The following is a 12324-nucleotide window of genomic DNA, read 5'->3' as shown; positions in this document are numbered from 1 at the left end:
TACGGTACTTCACAAAAGGAAGAACAGCCCTCACATTTTGGAAACGCTCCATGGAATAATTCCACGGGAAAACTCAACAACAACAAAAAAGTCCTAATTTTTCAAACTTTCTTTCTTTTTTTTTTTTTTCAGAGCCCAGAATCCTGTTATTTTATTAAATACATATTTTTAGATAGAATATAATTACGACAAAAATAATGTCTTGTATTTTTCAAGAATAAACCGCATTTCTTATTTTCATTCATTTATGAGCCTCACAAAAAAATAATGGGAGGTGAGCCAGAGGACAGGGATGCCAATCACGATGATCATGGTGATGTTCTGGCAGTGAACGCGGTCGGACTGGATCGTTGTTTGGCGTTAAGAATTTAAATCAACAGAGAAGCGAGAGCGTGAAAATGCGTTTATTTAAATATGACGATGAAGTGTGTGTGTGTGTGTGGGGGGGGGGGGGGGCAAAATGCCACACTAACAAGCTAACGAGGCTGAAAGAGCGAAACAGAGCGGGTCCAGTTGAGCCCGAGGGTACAGTTAGTGCAGCTCCATCCTCCGAACGTTTCCTTCAAAACATCCGTTGCATGAATCGAGACATCTTATTTCGCCAGCAGCCTCAGCCCGTTGGCCCCTCCCGTCCCTTTTTCGTCTCATCGGCCCAGGAAAAAAAAAAAACTTCTTGAAAGGCTTTAGGTTAGTTTAGTGGCTTTTTTTCTCGCTCCCTCTCTCAAAGCGGCCATTAGACTCAATGAGCAAGCGGGAACGAACAACCATGCAAATGTTATTTACGACTTTTTTGATGAAGCGCATAAACGATATCAAAGCAAAACTTGTATTTACGATGTTTTGGATGGATGGATGGATGGATGGATGGATGGATGGATGGATGGATGGATGGATGGATGGATGGATGGATGGATGGATGGATGGATGGATGGATGGATGGATGGATGGATGGATGGATGGATGGACTGCCAATAAATGTCTTTTTGGACAATATATATTACAAGATAAATGCTAATATTTTGCATCATCACTATCTTTCGTTAAATAATAAAAATGCTTTTTTTAATGGATTTTTTTTAACATCTATGGAACGTGCCACATACTTCACCCGTGTCGATACAGCTGGAAATTTGGACGTATGACAAAACGATTATTTCCCTGCTCCGTCATTCAACGGCATGTCGTCGCTGAATCGCAAACTAAAAATATTGTTTCCTCTCTTCACTTTATACACACACACACACGGGCACGCACACGCACAGCAGCCCCACAAGGCTGCAATTAAAGTGCATTTCATTTTAGTCTCATCGAGCACTGCGCTGGCACAAAGGCAGCAGTGTTGGCCCGAAATGGGACGGAACACAGCGAGGTATTGATGCTGATGGCCGCAGTCTCCTGTGGAGGGAAGTCAGCAAGAAGAAGAAGAAGAAGAAGCGGCGGCGGAGAGAAAAAGCTTGCAGTTTTGTCACCATCGTCTGGAGGGTGTTGTAATATCAATTAAAAAAAAAAAGACAAAGTTAAAAAAATGAATCATTCAAATGAAATTGTTTTGGCCATCATTTTGACATGCTTGCCACCAAATTGGCCGACTGCCTGTATCTTTTCTGGTCTGACTTTTTTGCGGGCCTACTTATGATAGACACACCTTCAGGGTTTTTCGGTGCCAAGTCAAACTGGCTTCGGGGGGAGAGTTTCCCCAAAAAAAGATTCAAAGAGTCATCATCACACTTGAAAATTTTGAATAAACCGTGTCTGGAAATGGGATATTCAAAAACAAAATGGCAGACTTCCATTGTCTTTTCAAAAATGGCATGGTGAGATTTTTTCCGTGGGTGTATGCCTACCAAATTGCAGGTTAATAAGTTAAACCAATTTACCTAAAAACAACAAGGAGAGAAGAACTCCAAAGCGAAACTAATAGGATGTTTTTTTTACGGCTTCGATTCCAGCTCTACTTCGACTCCGCCCTGGATTTCTGTTCATTGTTGCCGCTTCAGGTGTTGCGTTAATGGTTAACAGTGGGCCGGGCCCTTCCCGGCGGAGCGAGCCGAAAGGCGGCGGCGACGGCCGCGAAAGAAAACGGTGACATTTGGCTGCCATTATTCACGGCAGCTTTTGTTCCTGCGGCAGGCGGGAGTGTTTGCATTGGGATGAATGGGATGGGGTGTGGAGGGCGGCCATGTTTTTTGGGGGGTGGGAGGGGGGGTGCCAGGTGAACAAGTCATGGGGTTTAAAACTGGTTTAAAGTGTGAGACACGTTTTGAGGAGAGGATAAGACACACAAAGACCTCTCTGTGTTTCTCCGTCACTATTTCACACTTTTGATGGCGGCCTCTTTTGCTTTGCTTCTAATTTGGTCCGACACTTGGCCGTATACGTCACAAACACATATGGCCAGCACGGCCATGTTTGCATGGTGTGTTTGCACAATATGGTGACAGAGGAGGAGCGGGGATGCTCCCCAAGCCGGAGGGATGCGCCGTTCCTGCACTTCTAATGACAAAGCGGGAAGTCGTGCTGGTGGTGGTGGGAAGGAAGCTACGCAAATACAAATATTGACGTCAAAATTGCTTTTGATAACAATGTCGTAAAAGTGATCGTTTCTCTCGGCTCGATATTGATAACCGAAAAGCTACATTTGGATAGGATGTACATTTTTGAAACGGTGAGTTAGCTTTTGACAGAAAACATTTATTTGGTGTCTGTAAATGGCAGCTGTTTTGAGGCGTGCGTGCAAAGCGCCGCGAGCGTTAAGTGTTTTCGTCGTAGTGGTTATGCAGTTCCAAGCAAGGAGGCGACGTGCATTACGCCAGCGGCGGGCGGCTTAACTCAAACAGCGGCTCTCCCCTAATGAATAAATAAAAAGACACACGCGTGGCTTCTAATAGCCGAAACCGGCTTGTTGCGTGTTAGCGCGTGCACATGGGAGCCCTGGAAAGGGGGGGGGGGGGGGGGGGGGGGGGGTTCTATATTCTCTCACAGTGGAGTCTCAGAACAATGGGCGGCTTTGACAGAGGCCGACTGACAGGAGGAGATGGGCTGGAACCATTGTCTGGTGTGTTTACTCAGACTCACCTGGCACTGAGCTAATAGCGCACGCTCTATCTATCAGTGCAGGGGGGACCGCCGAACAACCAGCACACCCTGACCCTGCCTCCTCCCTACTTGTACACTCGCAACTAAAAGGAAAACAAAATCTCATTCTGTGCATCAAATTTCAAGTATGCATTATGATGTCGGTTTTTGGAGTTCGGGGTGTGTGTGTGTGTTTGTGTATATGTGTGTGTAGTCGCACCTGGATGTCCCGGTAGGTTGCGGTGGTGGTAGAGGAGGGTTTGTGGAGGAGAAAGAGGTGAAGTTGAGGGGAGGAGGGGAGGTAAAGGAGGATTCTTTCAGGTTTTTACTACTGTGCAAACACACACACACACTCACACAGTTGATAGGTTTGATGGGATCAGTTGGAAGCCTCACACATGACCCTGCCCCAACCCCACCCTTGTTGGATCCAGAGAATATGAGTGTGTGTGCATGTGTGTGACATTATGAAATTATTTGGATTTTGACAACAACGCATAAACACAAAAATCATGCACCCACACACTCAAAATAAATAAAATAGATTTTTCCCTCCTTCTAATTGCCCTCGAGCACAAAGGTTTGCCTACCCCAGCGGTCCCCTCACTCCCGACCTCAAGGTTCGACTAATCAGACGGCTGCTGATAGTTTTTTTTTTTTTTTCCCTACGCTTTTCAAAATCCTAATCTAGGCTGCCTGCCAAGTGATAAGGCCGACGCGGGGCATACCTGTCGCATTAATGATTACTCAACCTGCCTTTATTTTCATATTTCTGTTCAGGCACTAAGCGGAGAGCCCTCTCAGTGTAGAAGATTGCAGACGGGCAGCTCAAGCCGGCGGCCATTAACATCAAACAGACTTGAGTGGGCACTAATGGAGTAGAAGGGGTGTGGGGGGGTGCAGGGTCGTTATCTGGAGCGCCATCAGGTCACAGCGGCGCGCGCCCGACTAGCTGAACGCCCGGATGCCCGCCTTGTGACATCACACGGTGGAGAAGACCATTAATCAGGGAAATGTTAGTTTGGGAAATGTGCATGTCTTGTTTGTGGACTCAGGTTGGGCATTCAATTACATTTGATCAATTATCCGTAAAATAATTGTAGTTTCATTGAAAAAATATACGATATTGATTTTTTAAAATGTCAGGGTGCAAAATTAATTTGACTTAGTAGCATGGAGGTCCATCATGAGTAGACCCACATAGAAGTCTCAAGAAGCCAAACAGAGTCAGCCATTTTCGTTTCAAGCCAAATTTAGATTCAGTCCAGTTTGACAACACAAAATTTGGTTGCCACTAATAAAAAAAAAACACACACAGAAGATTGGTTAGGACTAAATTCTAGTTTTGAGGTGCGCCCGAAAGCTAACGCTGCGGGTCGGCCAGTGACCTGCTGGTTGTCTGGGCTTGATAAAGGAAGTCCTGGTTAATGAGTAATGAGCCTGGGCGCTACAGGTGGGGCGGGTGTGGGGGGTTTCGGCCAGGACGCCGCGCTGATAAGAGGGGACGGGACGACAGAGTGACTTTTAAAGGGGGGTGGCAGCAGTAAAAGACTGTCGCCTCACATTAGCGCATCCATGCTAACATTAGCGGCGAGCCAGGCGACGGAAAGATACGGAAAAGGATAGAAAAACGTCTCAAATGTGACTTTAGGAAAGTGGCTGGAAGATTAATGGTCACGCTGAGAATATTAAATGAATAATAAAATGATTCCTTGCAATTCTACTATATAAAGTTTTAAAGCGGAAGTGCTACAGACACAGAAAGCTAGCCAATCACAGCCCACGCATGATTACAAAAGAATAAAATGGCGGAATGTGACGGTGACTGATGACATTGAGAGACCGATAAGACCACTGATAGTGACCTAAAAGGGGTTGCCATGACAACTCGCTTCCTTGTAACCTGGCTAGGGCTTCTCTTCCTCATTCTGAATGGCCAAACGTGGGAATGAACATGATGAAGTCACTAAAAGGTGTAAAAAAAAAAAATCATCTTTGTCATCCGAAACCTTCTAAAGGCTCCAAATCCTGTTTGCCAAAGCGGCCAACGGACTCCTCCTTTAAGAGCTCAACTCCCGCCGTGTTTGTGATTCTTGCGTCTTAGCCCAACAATGCAGAGGAAATCCTCGGCCGTGTCAAAGCTTTAAGGGTTAAAACTCCCGAAGAGTTTAGGAACCGGGCCTTCCTCTGTCCGCCCTCACCTGTTTTGACTTTTTTTTTTAATTTTCTAAAATTCTATTTGAGAAGATTGCCACTGTGTTGGTTTATGTAATAAAGGCCAAAAAAAGCTTCTTTTTTTTTTTTTATTAATCAGTAGTTTCTGGGCAGGATTACGCAAAAAATTGATTTCCTTGAAAGCATGTACAAAGGTGATTCCTTTTCAATTTTAGGCGTATTTTTTTTTTTTATAAACTATCACAACCTTTCCTCAAATTTAGAACCTCTTGACTGGCTCTATCACGCCGCAATTGATTTGAAATATTTTAAAAAGATTACACAAGAAACGCAGCACAGAGGAGTATCTTTGCTCTTTCTCGTGTGTTTATTCTTCTATTTTGTAATCATTCAGGGCGAGCTCCGCTTTCCCGTCATTGGTCCGCAAGTCCAAAGAACTGCCCCGTTCTCGAAATCCATCCGCCTCTTTCCACCCCACCCAAATATGGTCCTTCAAACATCAAGTCAGCTCAGATTTTTCCCAAGCTTGTCTTTGTTCTATGATCCTCTCATCTAAACTTGGGTCCCCTCCAGTTCTACGCCAAGATCGTCCACTTCCTGTTGGTGGCGTTCCAAGCGTATCCCCGAAGCCTCAGGTTTCGCCTCACTTCTTTTCGCGATTTTTGACAGCGCGCTCCACGTGATCAGGAATCGATTTTGACTCTCGTCCAGTTCTTTCTGACCCCTGCCGCCCACTCTCTGTGCGAGCTGGACTCTGAGACCAGGGAGGTGGGAACACGGAATGGGGTAAAATGGTGAAGGGGGGGTCAAGGGGGGTTGGAAGGGAGAAATGGACTGGCAGTTTCGCATCAGGTGAAGGTTGACAGATAACCTCTTTGCAAGCACGATTGTGTGCAGTTTATCACTTGCAAAGCACAAGCACTTTTTTTTACCATTTTACTGTCAATTAACCAAACCTACAAACACAACATTTTTAATGAAACAAATATAAAATGTATAAATGATAGAAGGCCTCGGAGGACCAAAAAGACCCACTTTTCCTCATGTTCCTGCTTTGTGGCCCTCACTGTGCTCCGTGATGCACACACCTACCTCGACGTCAAAAGTTAGTCATATACTTACATAAACAACTCAGCAATGACGTCACTAATGAGTCATTTTATACCACTGACAACCTTGCATGGAATTTACCATTAAGTCGACGGATTAGCTTAACTACAAAAATCATACCTTGAAAGAAAAACCAAACATTTCACTGTATTAGCAAATTAGTTCGAACTTCTCCAGCAGATAACATAAACACGATTGTGTATCGAGTGTACTAAATGGCGGAAATACAATATCAAGACTAGCAGCTTGACTGTGGAAGTCAGCGTTTATGACTGTGCCATAACCGGGCATCGTAGCGACCATAAACGTTAAATGAGTCTGGGAAACAGAAATGACACACATTGCTTCTAACAATAGATAATAGCACACAAGTTTGTCAAGCAAACTGTCTGACAGTACTTGTTTTAACTCTCAATTAAATGGGGTGGTTCTTTTCCCTTTTTGAAGTGATAATCTTGGAATTTCTTTTCTTTCTTATCAAAACGTTAAGTTTCAGCCCCCCGACAAAACAAATCGGCAATCATAGACACACATTCCACACTCTTAACCCTGAGTGCTGTTGAAAACACACGACATACTTTCTCTATTGTATTAACATTTCAGGTATCATTTGGTCAAATGGGAGCACAGTCAGGCTTTGTCAGTTTAAGGTTTGCAGCGGAAGGCCTTTGACATATGAATTTTTGTGTACTCACCAAAGCTTTTCAAGAAGTTGCTTTATTGATGTTTCTAAACGGTACTTCAATGGCGTCGTCCCTGTTCCTGCCAATAAGCACAGAAACACGAGTTAATTCTCATCCGGGTTTTTCTAGTGCATTTTCTACATCATTTTGAATATTTTTATTTTCTGGCTCTTTTAAATGTTAAAATAGAAATACTGTATTAATTCAAATACACACACGTTTTTGCATTCAGTCAGTGCAGGTATAGCTAACTCTCAAATCAAACACAATATTCGGTAAGATTTATTCGTTTTGTCTGCGTGTGAATTGTTTTAACATTTTTTTTATGACTTGTACTAATATTATTTGACCGAGCGTGATTAAATAAATATTGATGATCGAGAGTTATTGACTACTTTACCTTCTCGGTTATCCGTTACAATTCCCTCACCACTCTTATTAACATATTTGTCAATCGACATTTGTTTAATTTCAAATAATAGAAAGTTATGTCGCCTGCGGGGCAGATTCAAATTCACATCACCTGGCAGGTACTTTTCGTCTTAAAGGTTTGATATAAGCGGGATGACAGCGATATCTAGCGGTAGCATTTGGAACTGCATGCAAAAACCGCTAACTCGCCCTTGCGCGTCACATGACTCTCCTCCCCGCTTCATTGGCTTACTCAGGTCACATGACTGTCACAGGCGCTTTACTACTGAACGGAGTTTTGCCTGTTGTGATCATTTTCTTTGTTTTTGTTGAAAGAAATCGTGAGGAAAGGTGATTTTAAATGACCATTTTTGTCTTATTGAAATACCGACGTTATTGACTGGGACTTCAGTGAAAAGACAAGATTGAAAAGAGGTGCGTCAATTCTTTTTTGAAAGCTTGTTTTTCTTTTGAAAGCGACGTGTTTGTGCAGGCTCAGCAAAACAAGCGAGTCTGAATGGAAGTTGTGAATTGAAGTAAATAATGGATCTATTTATTATTAACGTCGTGTTCTTTTTATAAAAAAAATACTTAACAGCGTTGGTTTGCTACTTTGGAGAGTAAAAAGAGTCAAATAATGTTATGTATAATGTAATTGTGTAAACATTTTAAAAATGAAGAAAATGTAAAGCTTTTTAAAAAAGTAAACTCTTTTAAAAACGTTTAAAAAAGTTTTAAAAACTTACAGTAAATTCTAATTTACTTAATTAGTGCTTATATTTATAAGTTATAGGTGATCAAATATAATTCGTGCTTATATTATATTTATAAGTTATAGGTGATCAAATATTGGTACATCCGCATTGCTGTGGTTAGTCACAATGGAAATATGCACTAATATGCAAATATTTTCACATTTAATGCAATGCATGAGATTATTTGTGATGAAATCAGCTAAAGTCGAAGTGAAAAAGGGAAGTCTTGCAGTTTCCCAATCTTTTAACTACAAAACCAACCATTCTCTCAATTCCTCATCTTCAGAATTACTATAAGTCATCAAGTGATGTTGAATTCAGGAGCAGTGTGAAGTAAATGGAATCCTAGAAGCTTCTCTGTGCGAGTGTGTGATCATGTGATTCTTTGTGTTGAAACGTCACATGCTTTTATTTAGTGAAGTCCTCTGAGGATAAAGGCAGAGAAACTTGCTGTGTGAACATGAAGATTGACGTGCCCTATGAGAAGGTACCAAGTTCATTACTACTTATTTGTGTGAGATGCACAACATTGGCGTGACATCTCTAACAATGATCTAATAATCACTGAAAAAAAATGAGAAGATGTCTTTGTATCAGTAGGAAATGATTAACCTCAGTTCCTTTACTAGTATTCGTTTTGGTTCCCCAGTTGTCGGACGTGCTCCAGAGGCGGTCGGACTCGAACAGCAAAGCTCAAACGGTACGACACGATCCGACACCTGATTCAGGTTTAAAGGTCGCCTCACACAATCGTGTTTTGTCCTCTCTACTGGCAGTACTCCTGCTGTTTGGTGGCAGTAGCCTCCATCGCCACTTTGCTCCTTTCCGCCACGGCGCTCTACAACCTGCTAGCACCTGATGCCTCCACTGAAACATCTAAAATCGCTGGTGATATGCGACTTGACCTGAAGTCCTGCTCGGACCCTTGCAAGTAAGGAAACAACATCTAAAGGAACAGTGACTAAAAAAGGATGAAAGTGCTGTGAAATTAAAAAAAAATGCTGCGTTCAAGAAAACTGGGACATCTGAATTGTCCAAACTAATCTAACTTGATCCGTCCTTTCAGGATTTCCCTGGTGGAGAGCATCCCCGAGGGCTTGCTCTTTAACTCCAGCGACCCGTCTCACGGTTCCATCTACCAAGCATGGCTACAGCTGATGCTCCAGGCCCGCAGTAGCATAGACATCGCCTCCTTCTACTGGACCCTCACCAACCAAGACACGGGCACCCACGAACCCAGCGCAGATCAGGTCCGAAAACTTCTTTTCTTGTCCGCCCGTCCCTTCTTTAACATCTTGTGTTTTGTAAGCGCAGGGTGAGAACGTTCTGAAGAAATTGGCCGAGCTGTCGGGTTCCTTGACGGTCCGCATCGCCGTCAGCGCCCCGCAAGACGGTCAGATGACCGAAGATCTCAGAAGGCTCAATGATTCAGGTTACTATCAAAATATACTTAAGTACTCCTGTGCAGACATTAAAAATTATGTAAAATTCTACATTACATTTGTCAATAGTTGAATAACCAAAAGAGCCGCCGATGATTTAGTTAAATTGTTCAGGTAACCCATTTGAAAGTTGAAAAACTAATTTGTGTGTATTAGGGGCTGACATCAGGATGGTGAAAATGAGGGAGCTGACCACGGGGGTCCTGCACACCAAATTTTGGGTGGTGGATAAGAAACACATGTTCATAGGAAGCGCTAACATGGACTGGAGATCCCTCACGCAGGTAGACAAATATGAAGAACATCTCTCGTTGTTTGCAAACAGACTCAAAGTTGCGTTTGAATGTGATTGTCAGGTGAAGGAGTTGGGCGTGGTGGTGTACAACTGCAGCTGCCTGGCCGCAGACCTGGGTAAGATCTTCGAGGCCTACTGGTTCCTGGGGACCAGCCAGTCCATCCCATCACCCTGGCCCTCCAGCTTCTCTACCCTCTACAACAAAGAAACTCCACTCAAACTGAGACTCAACAACACCCCGTCCAACGTCTACTTGACGGTGGGGAACAACATCAAACTAAACTTTGTCTCAGTGGTTGTTGTCGTGTTAACAACTTCTTCTCCTTCAACAGAGTTCTCCTCTGTCCTTGTGTGCCACTGGCAGGACGTTTGACCTGGAGTCCATCTTGAACGTGATGGAGGATGCCCAGAGTTTTGTCTATATCGCAGTCATGAACTACATGCCCACCATGGAGTTCTCAAATCACAAAAGGTAACGCAGGCGACACCCACACATGCAACAAGCGTTAAAAATCTTAACGGGATCATCCGGCCGAGATCGTCTGGATTGTTATTAGCAATGGTGGATCCGATGCTAATGGCTAGCTGCTCAACCTAAGCTAAGAACCTGGTTGATTGGAGTTGAAGAAGCTAGGCTAACAGCTGGTGTAACTAGATTGTTGCGATTAGCATTTTTCTTTTAGCGAATGACTTGATTGACATGTTCCGGTTGAACGTGGCAGGTACTGGGCTGATATTGACACCGAGCTGCGACGGGTGACCTATGAGAAGCAGGTGCGAGTGCGCCTCCTGATCAGCTGCTGGTCCAACTCGCCGCCCGCCATGTTGACTTTCCTCAAGTCGCTGGCTTCAGTCTACAACTCAAAGAGCAAGCTGGACATCCAGGTGGTGAGTAGCCGTGTTTTGTGGCGAGTAATCCAGACGCTCAGGACAGTCACCATGTCTCGATTGTCAACAGCGACTCTTCGTGGTTCCAACCAGCGCCGAGCAGAAGCGGATCCCGTACGCCAGGGTCAATCACAACAAGTACATGGTGACAGACCAAGTGGCTTATATCGGTAGGACGTGATTGCTAACGTTAGCCAGCTGACTTAATAAGGGACTGATGTCAGGTTGCTTGTATTTCTTAAGGTACGTCGAACTGGTGCGGCGACTATTTTGTCAACACTGCAGGCTCCGCAATCGTGGTCAACCAGACGGCGTCCTCGTCCCTTGAGCCAAGCGTTCAATCGCAACTAAGGGATGTTTTCGAGAGAGACTGGAACTCGGATTACAGTGTCCCCCTCACGCAGAACACCGATATGAAAAACCTCTGTTAGTCCGCACGTTATCAACGAATATTTCGTTGAGGAGCTCATGCTGCCAAGGTTAAGGAACATTTTCACAACTAGAAAAGCTGCTTTCGACAAGGACTTGGTACATCGCCATTAAGACATCTTCCATCAAAGCTCATCTCAGGGAGAAACTGGACATATTTTTTTTAGAGTCTGCTGTGTGTAAATACATGAGATCACACGTTTCAAAATTAAATTCATTTGTCATTAATTTTGTCGGCATGACCATGGGTGTGGCAACTGTTAAATGAAGCATAACAGAAAGACCAGAAGTAAACTACTCTAAAGAAATTTGTAATCACAATTGATAAACTCCAAATATTTTGTTTTTTTTAGTCAAGTTTGGATGCAGGATTTAATGACTTGCATTGACACTAGGGGGCGCTCCTTGTGCTGTATGATCAACTCAAGGGGACCTTGTTTTTTTTTTTTTTTAAGGTAGCACTGGCTGTACACCCAAAGCCTGAAAATTCCAAGTTGTCCTGGTTCAAGCAGAAAAAAGATCAGGAAAAATTTCTAAAATTTCCTTAACAGACAGAAAGGGCTGTGATTCCTAAATATTTTACACCATTAGAAAACCTGAGCAAGGTAACATGCCACAAACACGCTAATCATAAATCGTACTCTGGTCTTGCATTAAATTGTTGAATGTTCTTGTCCACGTAGTCTCCCTGGTTTTACTTACTCCAGGTTCTGTCCATGTCCTCCCCTCCTCCCTCCAAAGTGGTCGGAATGCAGTGGAGGGTCTATTTCCGTCTCCATGTTGTTCTTCAACCGACTAGTGAAGAGGTGTGACACGACAACACCTCAAGGCAAAACAAGCAAAGTTCTCACACTGTGAGGCTAACGCTAATTAGCTCTTAATTATGCTGCACCTCTTGCAGTTGAGCTCAGTGCTGCCTGGCATGTTGTGGCACAATTTGGTACTACACCAAAGGCACGCAATTTTACTTCAGTCCACCCTCAAACTATAACTTGCAGACCCGCCAGGGGGCCACAATTCTAGAATAACGTGTTCCACAATTCTGTGCAAACTTTCTGCCT

General features: G+C 43.7%; 1 protein-coding gene and 1 long non-coding RNA gene across 2 annotated transcripts in view; one reads left to right on the top strand and one right to left on the bottom strand.

Moving 5' to 3' along the window:
• Positions 1–12324, bottom strand: part of LOC148395547 (uncharacterized) — a 56471-nt gene that overhangs the window by 17005 nt on the left and 27142 nt on the right. Inside the window, exon 8 of the long non-coding RNA XR_015859450.1 lies at positions 7056–7122. This is a non-coding gene — a long non-coding RNA (uncharacterized LOC148395547). The remainder of the gene's footprint in view (positions 1–7055; positions 7123–12324) is intronic.
• On the top strand, positions 7723–11941 carry pld3 (phospholipase D family member 3). Its single transcript, XM_088380925.1, has 12 exons — positions 7723–7889; positions 8626–8696; positions 8859–8909; positions 8986–9140; positions 9276–9459; positions 9524–9641; positions 9808–9935; positions 10008–10205; positions 10279–10418; positions 10669–10834; positions 10905–11004; positions 11078–11941. The coding sequence occupies exons 2-12, from the start codon at positions 8670–8672 to the stop codon at positions 11263–11265; spliced, it is 1455 nt and encodes a 484-aa protein (XP_088237051.1). The 5' UTR covers positions 7723–7889; positions 8626–8669; the 3' UTR covers positions 11266–11941.

The sequence above is a fragment of the Syngnathus floridae genome, chromosome 7 (assembly GCF_059516105.1).
Source record: "Syngnathus floridae isolate MCC-2025c chromosome 7, RoL_Sflo_1.0, whole genome shotgun sequence".
Lineage (NCBI taxonomy): Eukaryota > Metazoa > Chordata > Actinopteri > Syngnathiformes > Syngnathidae > Syngnathus > Syngnathus floridae.
Note: the sequence above shows the minus strand (reverse complement) of the source record. Positions and strands in the feature narration are given on the sequence as shown.